Source organism: Geospiza fortis, unplaced genomic scaffold (assembly GCF_000277835.1).
Source record: "Geospiza fortis unplaced genomic scaffold, GeoFor_1.0 scaffold78, whole genome shotgun sequence".
Lineage (NCBI taxonomy): Eukaryota > Metazoa > Chordata > Aves > Passeriformes > Thraupidae > Geospiza > Geospiza fortis.
The window spans coordinates 3,550,518-3,572,702 of NW_005054339.1; the positions used below are offsets into that span (position 1 = coordinate 3,550,518).

At 38.7% G+C, this 22,185-nt stretch overlaps 1 protein-coding gene across 1 annotated transcript in view; it reads left to right on the forward strand.

The window, feature by feature from the left end:
• CACNA1D (calcium voltage-gated channel subunit alpha1 D) overlaps nt 1-22,185 on the forward strand; it is a 169,808-nt gene that overhangs the window by 91,133 nt on the left and 56,490 nt on the right. Inside the window, 13 exon segments of the mRNA XM_031058244.1 lie at nt 456-625; nt 8,594-8,681; nt 9,391-9,417; nt 10,991-11,151; nt 11,734-11,959; nt 12,104-12,311; nt 13,875-13,995; nt 15,139-15,253; nt 15,938-16,007; nt 16,599-16,668; nt 17,394-17,538; nt 19,044-19,173; nt 21,895-21,954. Coding sequence (XP_030914104.1) covers nt 456-625; nt 8,594-8,681; nt 9,391-9,417; nt 10,991-11,151; nt 11,734-11,959; nt 12,104-12,311; nt 13,875-13,995; nt 15,139-15,253; nt 15,938-16,007; nt 16,599-16,668; nt 17,394-17,538; nt 19,044-19,173; nt 21,895-21,954 — 1,591 coding nt within the window.

Genomic DNA, 22,185 nt, shown 5'->3' on the forward strand with positions numbered 1-22,185 from the left:
GTGTGTTTGGACATGGCCAATGAACTGTGACCGGGAGAGGAAGGATTTTAGAATGGCCTTTTCTAAAACCAGAATTTTCTTTTCACTGAAACTTAATACTTAAATGTGAAATTGCTTCATTATTGCAAGCTAGTTTCTGTTTGTAGATAAAAGAAATTTTGAGATCTGTATAGAAGAGCAGTAATTAAATGAGAAGAGTTGACTCTTCCCTTATGGGAAGTGTCAAAAATACCGCTTAATTTTTGATTAAATCATAAAAGCTCTGAAAGTTGAGATGTGAAGTGGTAGGGATTTGCCATGACTTCTTTGCACCTCTACCTTGTTTTCAAAGCAGCACTCCAATCTTCAGTGTATTTTCTATGTCACTGTGCTAATCTGCAGTGTCAAGACTTTGATTAAAATGCCAAAGAGTTTGTCAATCAGTGTTTTTTTTCTGCTTTATCTGCATTTGATAGAGAATTTTCCAAAGAAAGGGAAAAGGCCAAGGCCCGTGGGGACTTCCAGAAGCTACGTGAAAAACAGCAGCTTGAAGAAGACCTGAAAGGATATTTAGATTGGATTACCCAGGCAGAAGACATTGACCCTGAGAATGATGAAGAGGCTGATGAAGAAGGCAAAAGGAACAGTATGTATTCCTTCCTGTCTACTTCTGTGGGGGACAGTTTGACTCTTCCTGGGGGTGTTGCACTGCAGGGAAGGCAGCATGGCCAGTGCTTTCCCTTTCCCAGTTTGCAGAAGTGTTGGTTAGCAGAGCAATTTTCTGTCAATATGGAGATGCTGAGTCATGGAAGGTAATTTGGAATCCTACAACAAAATTCTGCTTGGGGTGTCCATGTATGAATCACTGTCTGCATTCAGTCACTACTGAGACTTATAAACTTTGCTTTATTTGTGTTCTGGAAAGAGTTAGTGCAGAGAAGCCATATGCCATTAAGTGTTATTGTAAATCCTCAGAATGTGTTTTCCTGTGGATGCATGCAAGGAAAACAATAATGATATAAAGTGCTTAAAAATATGACCAAAGTTACAGTCAAGAAATAACCTTATGCTAATACGGAGGATGTTTTGTTGTTGTTGTTGAAATAGGAAAACAACATTCTGTGTCTTTCTTTTTGATATTCAGAATACAATAGAGAACATTTTTACTAGCTATCTTAACTGGGTGTGCAGTAAATGAAATCTTGTGGGATTTTCACTTGACACTAAGAAATATAATTTATGATGTATTTATTTAACAGTAGGCTGTTAGAACCAGGTGATTTATCTGGTAGTTTGATGTTGAAGTATATTGAAGTATGATAGACAGTATACTATCTCTGTATTGCAGTGATAGTAGTAGTTTTTCAGAATCTTTGAGTTTCAGAATTTTATGAGTCCTTTAGTTCACAATAAAAGTAAAGTATGTGAGTAAGGGACTGTGTTACTGACTGGAAGGACACTGATTTTATGAGAGGCTGCAAGGGAAACTGTGGGTTGCTGTTGATTCCTGCACCACCGGAAAGGAATAATTTATGTCTATTGGAAAATGTGTTGCACAAATAGAATTTTTATCTAGAACGGAGCAAAAAAAGCCAGAATTCACAACACTTCGTTATTGCTACTAATGTGTGGAAGGAGTGCATAAACTCTGGGTTTGAGTACTGGTATAAAATCCTAAGCCTGAGATGCAAAAGATGGCACATTTTGTGGAGTAAGTACATTTGTACAAGGCTGCTGTGTAGAATTCTAGGTGATGCTGAGTTTGCAGAGAGTGTTGGATGACTGGGTTGTCAGCTGTGGTGCCAATGGACTCGGTTTACAGGTGAAATTCCAGGAACCCTTTTTGTCCTGTTTAAATTGGATGTCTGTTAATAGGCTGCAAAAACCCCCCATTTGCTCTGGCATTCTTTAAAAAGCTTTGAGGTCATACAGATAATATGCAAAATTACTTTGCATATCTACTGACTTTGAAAGAACTTTTATGTCCAAGCTGTTAACTTAGGCATAATTTTAGGCTGAGTTAAAGGTTGTAGAAGACTTGCAGAGTGAAAATAGAAGGAAAGTAATTAAAAGAGCTTTAAGAGAAATGCCAAGAATTTAATTTCAGGCAGACATATATGCTTTTGTGTGAAAATGTACAGTGAACAGGCAATCTTCTAGCACTCCTGGATTTATGCACCTGTCCTTAAATATGAGGCTTGGTATTTCAATGTTAATATCAATTGCAACGGCCTGTAAAGGAGGAAGGGTTGCCGAGTTGCCCCACCTCCTTGCATTTCAGATATTTTTAGGTAGTAAATTTAGTTGAAATGTATTGGTGATGTTTTTTTCTTGAGCCATCTTGGAAGCATGAAGTAGAGCTGGGTCCCAAGATAGTCAAAATAATAATTTTCAGGCTTCTAGGCAACTCTGTATCTGTTTTGAATATCTAAACCTCTGGGTGATACAGATTACTGCTGGTTTATGGAGATGGATGGTGACCATGGTGCCCCTCAATGATGTAGAAGAGCTCTGGGTTTAGGATACACAAGATTTCTGTGGCAGGCAAAGGCAGAGATTTCAAAGATGGTTAAGTCAGTGATTAATAGTTTCTCATGTAATTGTTTAAAATTGCAGTTGAGGTTCCTGCAATGCCCCCCCAGCATTTGAAAATTTCTAATCATAGAAGTCATTAAGTAATTTATTTATAAATCCTATGCATTTGTATGTCTCTGATGCTGATAATGGGCAGGTATTCAATGCTGTTGAATAACAGAATACTTTTAATTACTAGAATTGTAAACATGCCTTTAGTGAAAGTTGGAAGTCTTTATTATTGATTATCCTGAAGCCAATGAAAAAAAACTTCCATTGCCTTCAAAGCACTGCGAATTTAGCTCAAAATGCGAGGAGCCGTGAGAGGTGAGGGGTTTAGCTGTGACAGTCGTGCTGCCGGTGATGTCAGTCTGTTTTGCCTAACCTTGCCTGTGTTGTGTGTACGGACACGTCTTTGTTTTTTGCGTTGTGACTGCTGCCACCTCCCGCGTCACTGCTGGGATTACATGTGCTTCCCCAGGGCTTACACTGGCTGACTTAATGGAAGACAAGAAGAAAAGCAGACTTAGCTGCTTTGGCCGTTCTTCCAATAAACATGGTAAAACGTGCTCGGATTTGCAGTTGAACTTTTCTTTTTTGCCCATACTGCATTGGATGTGGTAGCTTTCGGGAGCACAGACTCTTTGCATTTCTCTAACCTAGGCACAGCCCTCTAGCATGGAACCCCTTGTGCATGCAGACCTTCCTCCTGGTTGAAGTGCATGTTTGAAATAGAGGTGCTGCTCTTCCTCCCTAAAGCAGAGTGGTTAATCCATTCACATTTCCCCTTTGTCTGTGTCTTTGTCTGTGGCTGTTCTTGAAGAATAGGTTTTCTTTTTCAGAAGTCAGGTAAACCAGATGAAAAATCTATTTTAAATTTAGGCATGAAGAAAGTAATAAAAGTATTTTACAAGATTTATAATGCATCAAAGTGTAAGCTTAGAACAGCATGATGATAACACTATTTACTTTTGATACTTATGATGTAGAATCTAACAAAACATAACAAGCTTTTACTGTAACTCCTTTTGTTATTGATGGTTTTGTTTCTGTAATTTGTTTTATTCACTTCTTCCCACCCACACTGAAGATGGGCAGGAGGTTTAAAGTATGCTAATTATTTTCTAATCTACCTGTTTTAATACTGGCAAATGTCCTGTTTTGACATGAGCACAGTTGCAGTAGTTAGGAGATCCAATTTTAGTCCTATCTGCAACTAAGTTATTCAACCAACTGGATTTATTGCTGTCCTAACAATTACTATTGTGGCCCAGACTGAGGCTGAAACTCTCATCCAGTTACTTTAGAGAATGCAGAATTCTAAGTCAGAAATTGCTAGGGCCTGTTAGACTAATTTTGTTCAAACAGTGAGTCTGCTTGAAATTGTTTGTGCAGCTGTTACATATAGACATTTACATATCACTGTCTGATAGCTCACTCAGCTCTGCATGCTGAAACAGTTTTTCCATTAAAGTTGTGAGAAGACACTTGCAATTTTACTTTGAACTATGTATTTCAACACAGCCCTTAAACAATCAGGTTCTGATGTCTGTCAGGACCAGCCTGGCACTGCCTGGCACCTGCTGTCTCCTGCTGGCAGTGGCTGCTGTGCCATGCCTGATGCTTGACCTTGCAAGTCAGAGGCATCCCAAACTCATGGGCACTGGCTTGGATTCCTCTGCCTTGCAGGGCAGGTGCACCTTTTGTGAGTAGGGTTTTTCCAAAGTACAAATTAATGGCCTAAGTTTATTTCTTCCCGAGATGATTATGCTGCTGATCTGAGGAGCTGAAGCTTAGACTGTCTCTGGATTAGAAACACCACACGAAATATTTTTCTTTGTATTCCCTCTACCTGTATGTCCATTAAAAGCAACATGTGTGTAGAATATGAAGCATTCCCAAGGTTCTCAGTGTCATCCTTCAGTCTCCAAGTGGTTGGTTCAGTGATGCTAGTATAACAAAACCCAATTTATTTGCTCTCCTTTCACTGCTATGCAGCCAGCCTTATATTGCTTTTCCATGGGCTGCCTATAAAAAGAGAGAGCCCATAAGAATGATCTACAGCAACATTAAATCTACACTATGAAAAATATATCTTGCTACACTATCATGGAGAACATCTTTCAAGCAGTCTCTCCTTAAACTGAATTTACCCTGAAAAGCTTCACAGTCACAGGAGATAGTGCCACTTCTTTCTGAAGTGTTTTCTGGGCATACAGCAGACTTGGGAAAATTTGAGATGAATTTGCAATGATAATGTTGCCACTTTGGGGATTTTTTTTCCCACTCTGTTTTCCCATTTGACTACCTCAAAGATTTCATAAAAAGGATTCAGAAAATTAATGTACTAATTTGAGAAAGAATTAGGAAAATTTTGAACCAGCAATTCAAGGAATTGGTTGGCTGTTACTAGCAAACACAACATGAAATTTTTTGTAAGAGTGATCTAAAATTTTGCCAGTTTAGTATAATGCCAAGATTCTCTGCAGTAGCCAATACAGATGAGCTGTGCAGATCGATCCACTTCTGCAGCACTTTTCCTTCAGCACAGTTAACCAAAAGGCTGCCCAACATGCACCAATGTGAAAATGCACAGCTGAAGCTGAAACAGGTTAAAATTTTAATAATTTCCATTAGAGAGGAAAACATTTCCAATAATAATACTTGAAACCACAATTCAGTAATTCAGGTTGTAATTTAGCCCGCTTCTGGCTTCTACAGTGACACTGAATTGTTGTATTTCAGGATTATGGAATTTATTTCTTCTAACTCTAGCTGGCAAGGGCCCAGCATTGCTGATAGACAGTGGCTTGCTCTTCACTGTTTATTAGTTATGTTACATCCTGGAGTGGAGTTGGAAGTCCTTGCTCCAAAGTCTGAAACTCCCTAGAGTACCTCCTGAATACAATGGATAGTTTTTCTCATGTTATATTCTTATCCACAGAAGAAAAATGGAGTAATTTATGTATTTGACCTGTTTTCTATCCACTCAGGAAAGTATTAAGCTGCATGCTGTATGGGTTGCTTATATTGTCTAATGCAAGCATTCTTTTGTATGAAACCAGTTAGCTTAATTGAAGAGATTATTTTATCTAGAAATCTAGATAATCTTTCCAGAAGAATGCCAGTAAAATAAGGGCAAAAGGTGAATAAAGGAAAGACAAAATTTGGCATCTTTCTTTCAATACTGGGGTGCCAGTTTACAGATCTCAGAACTGACCCTGCTGAGGTCAGTCTCTCAAAATTGTGTTCTGTGTTTGCCTCATGGACACCACCTGCCCTTATGGAGCTGTGGCCATGGAGCTGAGTTGTTTTGGGCCCTGGCAGGTTGCTTGCATTAGCAGAGTGGATGTGGACATGCGGTGCTGCTCTTTTCTTCTGCCTAAAGACCTCATGACTTGCTGGCATTGCTGGAGCTGGACTTCCACATGGTGCCTTTCTCAGTACTTCTGTCAAGTTTCAATTTTGACATATAAATTACAGTATAATGGCAGCTGAGTTTCTAATGTGAATTGGTTCATTTTTTTCCCTCTTCTCTTTGTAATACAGCACCTGCAAGTCACTGATAGAGATGCAGCAAGAGCCCTGTGGTATCTGAAGCACAGTAACATTCTGATGTATTTCATAATTAAGAGAATTGACATTCACTTCAGTAGGGACAAAGATATTTTTACTTTGTTTTTCTTCAAATAATTGTGTTCAAAAGGGGCTGGTATTTCTTATTGTGGGCTAACAGATAAAGTCAGGGGAGACTTGAGTTAAAATAATAGTACTTCACTTTTACATGCACTTACATTACTTCCATTAAATGTAGCTTTTTTGTCACTCAGTGGAGTGACACTTTATGAAGAGTTGGATTCTAGGTACCTTTTTTCCAGGGGACAGAAGGGTTGATAAATTTGAAATACAAGTGTGGGACTCATTGCACATAGGCAATAATCATGGAAGTAGGCCTAGCTGTGTTTTCCTGGCAGCTCTTAATGGTGTGTGAAACAAAGATTTCAGCACTCTTATTTTGCAGTTGCTCATCACAAGTGCTGAAATGTTCATAATTAAGTGACTGTAATGCTGTGTTTTCTAACAGCAGTCAAGTCACCTGGCACAAGGCAACCAGTTCAGTTCTTTACCAGACAGGGTATACTTATATATACTTATAGTTATTTCAAAAGAAACTGGCATTTAAAAATAAAAATTCTTAGTTCTGAAGCCCTGAGACTATGCTTGAAATAATTTCATTATTTTTTTTCTTTAACCCTTTGAAATTTTAATAGTTGAATTTGAACATCTAAGATTGTTTTCTTTACTTTTGAATGAAATTCCTTTTGAACTCTGTAAGCAGTGAAGTTCTTACAGGACTAGCAAAATTCATTATTTTAAAACAGATTTATAAAGGGAAGCATGATATTAGAATTGAGACACTTGCAGGTGCTAACCAGAGACTTTTAATATATAAAGTAATTACAGTAATATTTTAAAAGAATCATCAGAACAGAAGAACCTTGTGAAAGAAGGTTTTGCTGTGCTCACTGCCTGAAGTGCCTTGTTTATTCAAACACCTGCATGGACATTTTGGATCTTTCTTTGTTATGCCACTCTGTTTAGCATTCTATATAACAGTGACTTGCTCATGGGGACAGATTCTCAGCAGTAGCTGAGTACCTGGCCTGCACAGACCTGTCAGTCTCCAGCTTGGATGGGACTGACGGGCGCAGAATCCAAACCAGCCCTTCCCACTCCCCTCTGTCTTCATGTTGGTGTTGAGGCAGTATGGAGGCTGTGCAGAGAGACTGTTTCTAACATTTATCACTTTGTACCTGATTTGTGCACAAAGCAGAAAATTCAGGGTCTGATTCTTAAATCTCATATCATCCTTTAGGCTACCAAAATAGTGAGGTCTCCCTATCAGAAGTTGGCAATGTATTGCCCTGAGTCACATTGTCAGTTCACAGACATTGGCTTAAACCCTTCCCAACAAACCAAACCAAATAAACCAACCAAGCAAACCATCAAAACAGTGGAAGGTACACACCAGAATACCTTTAGAATGCTCTGGTTTTCTTTTGTTCTTGCTGTTTTACAGTAATTTCAGTGCACCTTGCACCTCTCTGATGTTTCCTACTTGAAATGGTATTTCTACTGTACAGATCAGCAACATTAATTTACCCTTTTCTTGCTCCTAAGGTTTTCCTTTCATGCTCACTTTGCAGACATGGAAGCAGTGCTCTCCCCTAGGAAGTGCTGAGAACTTTGGCTGTTTATAATTTCCTAACACTTTTGGACATAAGGTGTCCTCCCTCTATATTTCAGCTGATTTGCAGACAAATGGTGATGACTCAGCTGAAAATTAGTTTTGTCTAAAAAACCATCAGCTACACCTGCTAACCACTCGGTACTGATCCACTCTGTGTGCAGTAATTCACTCTGTGGCAAATGTACTTGTCTCCTTTTTATTAGTGGTATGAAGGACCATTCTCCCATTCCCCTGCTTCTGCCTTCTGCTCATGCAGTATTTGCAGGCACATTTACCTTCTGGCATCTTGCCTCAATAATTCACAATGTCAGTAAAAGCAAAGAGTGGTCAGTGTGACCACAGTGTGTTGTTCCTACTTTCAGAGGTTTGACGATATTTCTTGGAATCAGAGAGCTTTTAATAGCACTTCAACAGAAAAGCACTTCCAAAGTGTTAACAGAACTCTTCTCAAAGGGAAAAGTTTCAGAATCTAGCTCAGTTTCTTTGCTAGGGTAGCATACTCTTTGTACAAACTTCCTCTACTTTATACTCTGCAGTGAATTGTAAGCAATTATCTTGAATCACTAAAAAGAAACAACAAAAATAAAAAAGCCACCATTCTCTCTGGAGTTCGGCGTGCTTCCTTTCGGTGAGAGAGGAGGACTGATGAAGTGTCTGACTTCATCTACGACTCCTCAGATCTTCCAAGTTCTTGGCAGAGCTGGAGGCCCTCTTGCCATGGGTGAGGAGATGCCAGCAGCGCCATGCCTTGCGTGGGGCTGGCTCTGAGGCAGTTCTGTGTCCCCACAGCGAGCATGCCCACCAGCGAGACCGAGTCGGTGAACACGGAGAACGTCAGCGGGGAAGGGGAGAGCCCGGCGTGCTGCGGGAGCTTGTGGTGAGTGCACGGCTGGGAGCCCAGATCCCACCCCAGCAGCTCAGAGCATCTCAGCATTTCGAAGGGTCCTTCTCTCCCCACTGTTTGTTTAGACAAAAGTGCCCTGAAATAGCCAGGCTTTGTATGGCACACGCAGGAGTTTGATATTCGACCAATTATAAGAGTATTAAAGCGCTCCTAAAATTCTCAGGTTAAGATGGTGTAAGACAATTCAACTCAGCTTGGAGTGGTGGAATTGTGATTTCCTAGAAGCTTGTATAAATTACTATTTTTGTCCAAAATTATAAGAAAAGAATGGAAGTTTCTAATGACATGTAAAAACAAATATTTTCTGTTAAAATATGCATGACCTGGAAAATATGTATTTTTTTAGACAATAACAATATATGAGAGTGTTTCTATAACCCATGGTATTCACTATTTATTTGCTCAGATATTCATGACTTCCAGGCAGCTTCTACATGTTTATTCAAAATTTATTTACTGAGTTTTAAAGGAGATTTCCTTTCTTTCACCAAGAAATTTTGTAAGGTTTTTGAAATAGTATTTCAGGAAATAAATAACAGACAAAAGAGTTTCAGCATTCGTGATGCATTTTGTTAGAAGTTTGTTTTATGTATGTGTAATGCTGATGTGAAATTCTAAAGAAAATGAATTTGTTAATTAATTGTTCCCCATTCTTAAAAATGTATTTTTTTTTTTCTTCTAGTCAAACCATCTCAAAATCCAAGTTCAGGTCAGTATTTTCCTCTTATAATCACTTTCTAAGGTAAATGCAAAATCTTGGTTCAATTCTCACTCTTCTGGGCTGATCCTCACTCCAGCTTCTGGAATTTACTCTGCAATGGCAGTACACTGAGTTTGAGCACAAAGTAAGTCAGGCCATAACTTATCAAGGATATTGTTTTGAAAGTAATGTCAAAATGCCTTTGGATCAAAATAGAAAATGCTTTTCATTGCAAGCTCGCCTACCTGCTGCACTACAAGTCAAAATAGAAGTAAATCTTTGGGAGCATGCCTTTACTTGTATCAACCTAATGGAGAAATTTACTGCTATTCTCCTTTTTGAATTTTTGTTTTATTTCTGTAGTCTGTTTATGTATGCCTATGTTATTCATACACATTCATATATATACCAGTTAGCTATATTTTGCTATCACTGGCTCCACACATCTTTCTGGGGAAAACAAAAAAATAGCCCCACTGGCTTCAGAAAGCTTGGAGTTATGCAGTTTGAGCCTGCTTGTGAGTCTTATAAGTGAAATATGCCACCATTGTTGTTCTTCAATATTCTTTCATATTGTTCTATTGTCTCATGGACTTCAATATTAGGGTGTTCTGTAAGTGTCAGAACAGTCAGTTTAACCTACCCAGAGAGTGAGGCATCCTGCTGATGGCCATGGACACAGCCCTTAGAGCAGGGGATTGGAAAGATAAGAATGTTATGTCTTGAATTCCATGTTGAATTAGGGCAGGACAGGATATTTTTCCTTTATATGGTTAGAATACTGCCAAGGCTTGAATCGTCTTTGTACTGATATCTGAAACCAGTATTGATTTCCTTTACTACAAGTACAAATTTAAGATGTACAAAGAAAACTTAGTTAATGCTTGAACAGAGTTCCCAGAAGTGAAGCAGAGAAATCTAGTTTTATGAGTCCAAACATATATCCTCACTGTTGAATCCAGCTCATATCTAGGTACAGCCTCAGCTTGTCGCTCTTTTTTATTTCACAGACATTTGCCCACTGACACAATTTCAGTGCACATCAGTAGAAATCTCTAGGAATTACTAAAGAAGGTTTCTGATGTTATAGGGTAGATTTCTAAAAGGTGACCTCAGCATTCCTATTCTGTTTAATGCTGCCAGAATTCTCTTTGTGGTTTAACTCAAAGCCTACATTTTTATACTGAATTTAATTTGAATTCTGAATTGATTCGTTGACTTTTCTTTATTGCTACTAAATGTATGGGGCCTTGGAAAGATACATATACTTTGTTACCCAATGAAATGTTAAATGCATCTTAATCTAATTATGTCACAGGCAATTGGAGTCTCCAAATGTTGTGGTTTACATTTAGAAATCTATTAGGAAATATAAAAAAAGGAATAACATGTTAGCGGTCCCTAATCTTCAACTGGTGATGACTTACACAGCTATTGAAGTATTATACACATATTTATGAAAATACGCCTGCTCACACAAACACAATTGAACTTGTTTTCTACACAGAAGAAAACCACACTCTCCTTAAGTTTATATGTGTTTTCCATATAATAATAAATTTATTTTTATTTGAACTTTCAGTCGACGCTGGCGTCGCTGGAACCGCTTTAACAGAAGAAAATGTAGGGCTGCAGTAAAATCTGTCACATTTTATTGGCTTGTTATTGTCTTGGTCTTTTTGAACACGTTAACTATCTCATCAGAGCATTACAATCAACCAGACTGGCTGACCCAGATCCAAGGTACAGTCAAAAATTACTTGTCCTGGTCTTGACTATGGGTGGTTGCGTTCTCTCAGTGGCTAGTTTTGTACTTTGCCATTTTGTTGTTTGCTGTCTGAAGGATATTCAGCCCAGCCAGAGGGAGATAAAAGAAATAACTGAATGTGGTCTTTGATTTCCATAGCTGTAGCACAGCTGAGTAATAGAGCAGCACAGACCTGACAATGCTAAATTGTAAATAACTGTACTTTTATCGTGTAACTGTGCTTGAAAGATGAGGAGGAAGTGGGAACTGGCACAGCAGGACTTGCTGTGGGCTGGTTGCTTAAGTTACAGTGTGGACTCAAGCTGTGAGCTGAGGAACCATGAACTGCACAACAGATTGGAAAGATGAATAGTTTATAGCTGGCAGGAAGCTTTACATCCTTGTGTAACTTTTGCCACTCAAGCATCAACTAGAGTCCAACACGAAAAAAAGCAGTATTTCCTTTTTAGGCAAAAAAGCTGCAAACTCACGTAGAAAGTATAGTACTGATATGTTAAAATAAAACTGGAATCTATGAGGCAATTCAGAATCTTTTTTTCTTTAATATTTTGTTCCAGATATCGCAAATAAAGTTCTTCTGGCTTTATTCACCTGTGAAATGTTAGTAAAGATGTACAGCTTGGGCCTACAGGCCTATTTTGTTTCTCTCTTTAACCGCTTTGATTGCTTCGTTGTTTGTGGTGGCATTGTTGAAACCATTTTGGTGGAGTTGGAAATTATGTCACCCCTTGGAATTTCAGTGTTTCGCTGTGTTCGTCTCCTGCGTATTTTTAAAGTAACAAGGTAAGATTATCTAATACTGCTAATTCTAAGGATAGCTGAAGAGTGATCAGCAATTGTTTTGTAATACTTCATCATGCACTGCTCTTTTACTGTTTTGTTTGGGGTTTTTTTGGTGTGTGTTAACACACGCATTTTAATTTATAGGCACTGGGCATCCCTGAGCAACTTGGTAGCATCCTTGTTAAACTCAATGAAGTCCATTGCTTCACTGTTGCTTCTGCTTTTCCTCTTCATCATAATCTTCTCGTTGCTTGGAATGCAGCTGTTTGGAGGCAAATTTAATTTTGATGAAACTCAAACAAAACGGAGCACCTTCGATAATTTTCCACAAGCCCTTTTAACTGTATTCCAGGTAACTTTCTTTCATCCCGTATGAGACATTTTACCTTTGATCAACAAAACTGTTTAAGTGATCATGTTGCCTGAAAATAAAATCATGAATACTATTTATGCAGTTTACTTTAAGTAGCATTCTGCTCATTAAATTCAGTACTCTGGTAACTTTGCACCATTTGTACCATTTGTTTCATATCTTTGATCTATCTATGCAACATAGCTGTCGTGTTATTTCACAGACTTAAATCTCCTTTCTCCATCAAACACATGACATGAAGAAGAGGTGGAGTGTTATATTTATTTTGATCAATTTATTTTCTTTAACTTATTAGATGTGTAACATTTACATTGGGGTCATATCACTATAAGAAAAAATAAGCATTAATTAATTAAAAATAAGCATTAATTTCTTTAGAGACCAGGTTTCATTAAAATCTTAAGGCAAACTTGTCTGCTACTAGTGAAGTGGTAGGGGCATACTTAGAGTTTACTTTTCACTTATTTGTGGTCCTTTTTTAAAACTTATTTTTCCCAATTTGGATACTGAAATTAGGCTATTTGGTCTCATTTTGCTCGCCATCTTCACACTTGGCTGTGTACATTACCACAATATTTGGTTTCAGCCACTGTAGGTGAGAGTTAAAGCTGACCCTGCAGGATTCACATTGATGTCAACTTCCTGTCACTTTGGTAGAGGTCTCATCTGCTGTTTGCCCAGAGCAAGCAGAAAAATCTTTCCATTTAATTTCAAGATAAGGAAATATTAATGAGACATTTCCTTATGGGTTAAAGTGTTCACATTTGACCTGACATTGCCCCTACAAAAACTTAAACCTTTACTATCCAATTCAGCTGAGTTAGATTTAATTCAGATTTTAGGATGCCTCATTTTCAAAGGAATGGAGATTCCTTCAGTTTTAGAAGACATTCAGGAACAACCAACCTGTTGGGTGCCCACCAGCAATGAAAATTAGTTGGATAAGTTTAGCTCTCAAAAAAAGAATTTTAGAAAATGGCATGCATTTTATTTTCTTAACCATTTAATTGCTTGGAAGGAGAGTGAATATTGCATGTTTTCTCAGGATGAAACTGATATTTTTTCAGAAGTTGCTTAGAAATATATGAAGTGCCCCTAAAGCCTGCATTGCAATACTCAGAATTTTTATCATAGTACAGATTTGTGGCCAGTATTTAAAAAAAGAACCTTAAAACATATACTAACTTGATTTTTAAGTGATGGACGTTTGTTGGCATTGCTATATAAGTGGCATTACTGAAAACCAGGGCTCTTACTTTGGCATGCCAAGATCAATAAAATTTCAGTAGAATTTCATTTTTTTTATTTTTGCCTTTGAAGTTCAGTCGTATAAATGCATAGCACAAAATAAAAGAAGCTGGTAGAATTAACCCCAAGCTTTCAGGAGAGGTTTAAATGGGAATTTTAAAACAATGCATGAAAAGAACACAGTATTGCTTTATGCATACAGAAGGTTAGTTGTGTTGTGTGGTCAGAGGAAATGTGTTCTCTGTTCACTTTTGATGCTGAGTTACTATTAATCTCCTAATATCTGCTCCTCAGATCCTAACAGGGGAAGACTGGAATGCTGTCATGTATGATGGCATAATGGCATACGGTGGTCCCTCATCCTCAGGCATGATTGTCTGTATATATTTCATTATCCTCTTCATCTGTGGTAACTGTATCCTTTACACTGCCTGGAAACATCTCTGATGGGGCTGTGTGCCAGGGACATCCACAAAATCCCTCTGGGAGGGGGTCAATGGCCATGGGCAAGGGCTCTCTGCACCTTTAAACAGAGCTTTCCTTGCTCCCTGAGGAACCAGAGCCAGGATCTCCCAGCCATCTCCTTTCCCTCTCCCCTGAGGAACCAGAGGCAGGGATCTCCAGGCCATCTCCTTTCCTTTCTCCCTGAGGAACCAGAGGCAGGATCTCCCAGCCATCTCCTTTCCCTCTTCCCTGAGGAACCAGAGGCAGGGATCTCCAGGCCATCTCTGGCTACCACTAAGCAGAAAGCAGAGAATGTTTTCTTTCTTCCTTCCCTGGGAGCTGTGCCCTGCTGCTGTTTGTGATGGCTGGCAGAGCAGGGCTGGAGCCCAGCCCGTGGGCAGTGATGGTGCCCCATCCATCCCCAGTGCTCAGCGCAGCCCTGAGCTCTGGCGTGGGCTGAGGGTGAGCCAGGGACCCTCTGCAGGGCAGGGACCAGGGCACACACCCTGGCACAGCTGGGACAAAGTCTACTGCAACATTCCCCTTCCCTGCCCTCAGCGATCTGGAAATACTTCCTTGGCCCCGCGTAGAAACAAACTACTGCCTCTCTCAGAAGTTCTTAAAAGGTCAGGAGGTGATGAAAGGGCAAAACCATTGTATTTTCTGTCCTATATGGTATTTGTATTAGTATTTGTGGTTAACTGATATGGACTGAAGAACTGAATTTGATATAGATTGTTGTAGACATGAAAGACAGTGCATTATAAAAATGAATTTTTCAAAATGCCTGAACAGTCTTCACATAGAATAGACAATTTCATATTCATGGACTTGCTCAGGCTAGCATGAAGTTGAATTTCATTTATTTAAAAAAATACCTCAAGCATTCTGCTATTTTAAAACCCATGACCCTAATGGATCTTTGCTCACTTTACAGCCAGTATCAGTCTGGTCCATTAAATGGATGTTATTTGCAGTACACTCCAGCATCACAAACCTCCACGCTGTAGGTTGGGAACATGTGTTTTATATCTCTCACATTGTCAGTGTTTATGCTGATAATAAACCACACAAGTGTGGTAAGGCATAATGTCCTTAAAATGATTTGAAATAGATATCTTGCTAAATGTCTTCTTGGCCATTGCTGTGGATAACTTGGCAGATGCTGAAAGTCTAAATACAGCTCAGAAAGAAGAAGCTGAAGAAAAGGAAAGGAAAAAGAATGCGAGGTAAAATAGATGGGCATGTTGAACCAGCAGGAGAGGGAAGGAGGAGGGTATAGAATTCTTCCATAAGGATGTTTTTATACGAATGTCTTTACCAACTTCAAAATGTGCTGGATTCAGGGAAAAAATAAAAGGGTTTGTCTAGACACTAAAATAATAGACAAACAATATAATTTTAGGTAAAAGTTAGGTAGTAATTGGGGTGAATTAAGAATGTAATGATAAACCAGCTGATATTTAAACATTGCAACAGTTGGATTTATTGTGCAATTAGCACAAGAATTTATCTGTTGTTGCCAGTGCACAGCTCCCTGTGGAATCAGTTCTCTAAGCCTTATATAGACAAGTAGAAAACCTTCTTTTGAAATCAGTGCAAGCCTGTTGAAGTCAATGAAAGTTGTTTGTATGAGTCCAAGGGCACAGTTTATCCCTCTAGAAGGGAGTAATGATCATGCATTGAATGTTTTAGGGATTAGCCTCTGGAATTATATTCAAAATAATAATCTTTTAAATGGATCATTGCATTCAAATGCAGTAGATTTTATTGCTCTGACCCCTAGAGCTGTACAAAATATTTCGAATATTTTATTATAAGGCTTTCAGATTTTCATAGAATTGGTATAGTTCATTTAAAATTGTCTGTCTTTACATGGCATGCTTTGTAATTGTTATTGTATTATTTTATAGAAAGGAGAGTCTGGAAAATAAAAAAAGTGAGAAGTCAGAAGGTGACCAGAAGAAGCCCAAGGATAGTAAGGTGTTTATCCTAAACCTTGTCTCTTTTCTAAGAAGCAATTTTACTGATTTTGCTAGGGAGTACTTTGTATTGTGCATTGTACAATTTCTTTTATGAGCCCATCATCCCTATGTTTTTTTCCAGGTGAAGGAAACTTCTGATTCTTCGCTTTCTCACAGTGTCTCTTAAACCAGAAAAATCCTTTTGGTTCCAGGATATCCTTAGAGGGGAAGCTCTTAGAGAACAAAATAGTTAATGTTAGAAAAATGTGATTTTATTCTTAGGATTCCTGTAGGTATTTTGCTTGATAAGTCCAGCAAGATCAGTGAATGATAAACTCTTAGAATGTTCAAACATTCTTGGTAGATTTTATCCAAGTGCATTTGTTCTATTCTTATTGGCATTTACGCAGCCAGAGAAATGTGGATACTATAGAAAAATAATTATTGAAAATGAGTAATAAATTGTCACCTCTCCTACGTTCTCAGAGTTACTCTGTTTCAGAAAACTAATTTCTCTGACTTCAGAGCCTTATTTGGTTTGCTTTCTGTGGGCTTTGTACTCTATGTTAAAATTTGTTTTTCTTCCTGTGCATCCCTTTCATTTCTGTAGGTGACAATTGGCGAATATGGAGAAGGAGAGGATGAGGATAAAGATCCCTATCCCCCCTGTGATGTACCAGGTATGTGAATACTAGCTAGAAACACATTTAAATTTGTTTGCTAAAATACCCTAAACTTGCTCTTGGTGAACATTAAATCAATTCCTTTGAAGCCAGTGAAGTTGTGCTCTCTTATCTGTGGATAAATGGGCCTAAGTATTATCTTGTTCTGCAGCTTCCTAGACAGTACAAGCAGCATTTGAGAGTTAATATTGTGAGTCTCAGGACTGTTTTGGTAACACTGTCTGGATGGGAGAGCAAATTCTAAACTTCTCTGAAACATTTGGCAAAAGAGGACATTCCAGGGCTGATGATGTTTGGTCAATTTTTTCTTGGCCCAGTGAACATACTTATCTAAAAATCAGTTCTGCCTGATTGTCTGGATGCATGGCACAGAAATCTGTCCTGAATTTTGAGCACACAGTGCTCACCCAGTGCCCAGAGCTCAGCCCTCGGCTCAGGCATGGACAGGCTGTCAGGGCTGAGCTGAACTGGGGCTCCAGCAGTCCCCAGGTGAGGCTGCTCAGGGCCAGCAAAGCCAGTTAATGCACTCATGCACACACCCACGTGTGCACAGCACCCTGTGTGAGAGCTTGTGACAGCATTTGGATGTGTATAGATTTTCAGAGTTATGCTATGAATGTATATTTCCTATGTGTATTCTCATACAAGCTGCACTTTTGTATTGCAATGAACAAAACCTTGATATTTTTTAGTTTATACTAAAAGGAATGTTCAATCTAAAGTAGGTGAAGATGAAGAAGAGGAGGAGGATGAGCCAGAGGTACCAGCAGGCCCACGTCCCCGTAGGATATCAGAGCTCAACATGAAGGAGAAGATAACACCTATCCCTGAAGGGAGTGCCTTCTTCATCTTCAGCAGCACCAACCCGTAAATATGACTTTGAAAAATATTGGTTTAGACATCAAGGTTTAGCAGTGAAGTAACAGACCTCCTTCTAGGGAGACCAGGAGTAGAAATCTAGTGTCTTCAACAAAAAGAGATTGGCTTCCCTCTTAAAATTTTCTAATTGACTTGATAAATGAGAAGAATTTGAAAAATATGTTAGTTTTCTTCCCACTGTTGAAGATAATAGCATTTTGTACATGTAGTCTGAGTTCTCACATGTCTGCAAAGTACCCTTTGAGGTGTATTATCTATGTACTATGTTAGTCACTGGATATAAAAGATCTGAACATCTTCTGCATGAGACAGAATTGTAGTAACCCTAGTAACCTTTGTGGAGGAGAAACCAGAAAAAGAGAAAAGTAGGAGAAAGGTTGCACATATTCCTCTTAGGGTAACAGCATTTCCCAGATTCAAACAAGCATCAAAGATAAAGACAAATTATTTCAAAAAATCCAGAAATGTAATAGTTGGATTTTGGGGAGACAGTGGAATATTTCACCACTTTAGTCCAACTCCAGAACATTTGGAGTTCTACCCTGGTGAAAACAGCAAGCTTGACTGGTCAGTAGAATCCTTACTTGATATTTATTTGGCATGGGGGAATGCTCCCTTTCAGTGATAGAGGCTATCAAGTTTAGAAGAAGATCACGATAAAATGTTTTGGATGCAAAATCATTAAGTTTGTTGAACATTTCAGATTGCTTTCAGCTTCAACTAACACTATGCATTCTTGGTCTAAAATGGCCAATTTGCTTAACTAAGATACACCACACTCCAATCATCTACTTAATAAAAGGAGGAAAAATTTTAGCCAAGAACCTTAGTCTGCATCAGAATTTAGACAACTTCAGTGTTAGTCAGTTATGAACCTGATCCTGCCTTTTGTGTCAGTTTAATCCCAGGCCTGCTCTGTATTTGTGATTACTTTGGGCTCAGTGACTCTAAGCATATGCACAGTTACACTTCACGTCATGTGGCTAAAGCCTGACAGCTCTGGAGCCTCCAACACCCACTTGTCCTGTAATTCTATAAGAAAATCTTCATGGAGATTCTGATTTGAGTCCTAAGTAGCACAAGGAGATCTGCAGCCTAAGCTGCATCTCTCAAGATGAGTAATTTTGACAACTTCAGTGAGAATCAAATAGAACTGGGGATCTGGAATGATTTATTATCTAGCCTTGGTCTTTCTGACCTGTGACTGCACGTGCAAGGTGCTACAAGCACTGCAACTTGTGGTGCTCATAACCCAATAGAAACCAACCCCTCCCAGATGGCTTTAAGTGCATCTTCACAATGGGTGAATTGGATTTTGGATTTATTTACATTCTAAGGAATCAGACCGATGGCTTCAGGACTTTCATTGCTTCTAGCTGCTGATTGTTGCTCCGTTCCATCAGAGCTGGCAGAGTAACAGAAAACATGTTGTGTATTAACCATCTGCTGAATTCTGTGTGCAAAAATGGTGTATTTCTGTATCTCCTCTTTAGAATTCGAGTGGGATGCCACAGACTTATCAATCACCACATCTTTACCAATCTCATCCTTGTCTTCATCATGCTGAGCAGTGTTTCCTTAGCAGCAGAAGATCCAATTCGCAGCCACTCTTTTCGAAATAATGTAAGCCCTTCATTTTTGTCTGAAGCCAAATATACCCTCACAGACACAATCCTTTGGGCCTAGTGCCTTGTTTTTAATTTTCATGTTAAAAAACATTCCTTCTTCTTTTTCAAGCTATACATTTATATTCCTTTTGCTCTAAGAAGCATATATCTTTAGAGACAGCTCTAGTGATGGAACACCATCAGTATTAAAAATGTTTTTTATTTACATAATGCTTTTTCTGTGACTATAAATATATCAGGATAAAATATTCTCCATCTGAATATCATATCTATAATTTTCATATTTTTCCCTACTTTGCAGCTGGAGTAACTGATGTGCAATTCCTGAATCACTCTTACTACTTCACAGTGTTTGATGCTGATTTTAAAATGCCAGTTAAAATTATCACTGTTTATCATGTATGGAACAGACTCTGATGTGTCCTCTGTTCATTGACTCTATTATGTGGCCTTGGGGATGGCCAAGGATGATCCCTCTGTCAGTGAGTGTAGGGGTTCATGAGGGTGTTACCTCCTCTCTCAGGGAAGCTTGTGTGGCCACTCAGAGGGGTTTGAGTTACCCCCACGCTGGACTCAAAGATATTTGGATTCTTGATTGGCTGCATCACAAACTAAACAAATCTCACTTTTCTCTAAAAGACATGTAAGAGGAGGATCAGAACATGCCCAGCTCTTGCCTTGACTCAGAGAAAAATGCCATTTCAGCCTAAAAACTATTAATTTCAGTAATGTCTCTATTAATTGATAAAATTGTAGTTTATGTGGGGACTAAACACCTGTGTTCTCCCAAAACAAATTCTTGAATTTGTTTAAGCACATTTTAAGTGCTTCATCTAGTGGAATACTTAACTGTTACTCAAAAGCACCATTATCAGACAGAGAAACTAAAATAAATCCACTCTCATGACCATGGACATTTTTAGCCTTGTTGCACTTGATTCAGCTGTGTACCAAGACTCTCACAGTCTTGTGAGTTGGGCTTGCTTTGGATTAGGTAGAAAATGGCTGAGATGGTGCAGCTTGGTAGTGGTCCATGGGGACTTTGGGGATGCTTTGACAGAACTTCCAGCCCTTTCCTGTTTTAGGTACAAAATGACCTGTAGAGATGGTCACAGAGTCAGAGAAACTTTTCTGTATCCTGCAGGACAGGTGGCCCTGAGGCTGCAGAGGTTGTATCTCTCTGGTTCTTGCTGGTGTTAGTGCAACCTCTGAAAATCTTTAGGCTGTTGGCATTCTCTGAACAATTTTCCAGTAAGTTTAGTAAAAACCAAAAAGCTAAAACTTTCTCCAGAGGTAAAAAGAGGCCAAAGCACAAAGACACTCTTCATGCACTATTCAGCAGAGCAGTGTACTTCCCTTATCTACAAAGCTGGACCAATGTGATCCTATAAATAAATCACACTAATGGGTAGGAAAAAGAGAGAGCTGGTGGAGAATACTGAAATTGTTATTATAGAAATGGCCTCAAGGGCTGATAATTGTGTTTGTAACTAGAGAAGCACTAGGAAAATGTAAGTGGAGAGTATGGTAACTGAAAATTATTTCTGTTTGGGACATAGATAAAATGTGTGAGGGATTTCAGGAAGGTGTTGTTGTAAGTACTCTCACATGCCCCAGGCCTGCTTAATTTTCTTTTTACTGCCTTGAGAGTTCACGTTCCCTCCATCAGCCAGGTCAGCAACAGAATGAAAGTTTAGAAGCTGGAATGCCTTTAAGAATATTTTATTTTATTTTAAGTCTGGAGTGAATTGGTTACTGATTAATCTTTGTCATATGGCTTTAACATTTGCCTATTTTTTTCAGCCACACCAAGAGACAGCAGGATGGGATGTTCAATGGAATATGGGGGGAAAAATGATTTGTTCTTATTTGATTTGTGACTAACTTCTTTGTGTGTTGTCTTTTTATTTTATTTCTCCTTCCCACTTGGTTAGTTGCTGAACTGCAGGAAGGATACTTCTGTGCACAGCTGTTGGCTAGGTGGATTGCTGGATCCTTGAGACTAAACTCCCAGCCTCCTGCAGTTCCCTGATTTAGGTGTTAGTGATGTGGCCACAGCTCTGGGTGGTTCTGAAATAGCTGTTCTTGTGCAGTGAGGTCAATCCCACAGCCACAATCCTCTTAGAAACTTCATTTCACTGTGCAACTCTTGTGGGTCCTTTTAGATTTCGTACAAATAAATCACTGCTGTATCTTCCCACTTCAAGAAAAAGGGGTTGTGGTGCTGATTTTAAGTGATTAGTTATTAATTAATTAGCTTTGTGACACTCTGCACAAGCCTATACAGAACAATATAATGTAGCAGAATTTGGGGTGATCTGCACTCTAGAAGCAGCCACTGAAGTTTTATTTTGTGATGCAATACTTTGGTAAAAACCACAGACATTATTAATAAGTATTTATTCTTTGTTTAAGATTCTCTGCTAAAGGCTGAAGAAAGTATCTGTGAAAGCTGGTAGAGGAAAAGTCTGAATTTAAAGAAATTATTGCCTATTGGGTCCTGCAAATTACTGAGGGGTGAAATCTAATGAGCACAGTGGCAGCTGTTCAATTTTTAAGCAAATAAAAATGGTTCACAGTAGCTGGAATTTTAAACTACTTTGTCTAAATCCTCCATCTGTCTACGTAGATTAATTCAGGTGTTGTGTATGTGGTCTAAGTTGTGAAAATTATTAAGAGATGGATTTCTTACTGTGGCACATATTATACCTTGCAGATACTTGGTTACTTTGACTATGCTTTCACAGCCATCTTTACTGTTGAAATCCTGTTAAAGGTAATGCATTGTTAATTGATCCTTGTTAGCCCAAAAGCAGCTTTAGCAATAATGTTTGTAACTTTTTGTTTACCTTCCAGATCCTAGGGTATGCAGATTATGTCTTCACTAGTATGTTTACATTTGAGATCATTTTGAAGGTAACAGGTTTTTAAAGGAAGCTTGTTTAAAAGGATTTTCCTTGTGTGTCACCTGCCAAGAAAAGGCCCTTGAAGTGTTCTTTGCCTTTTC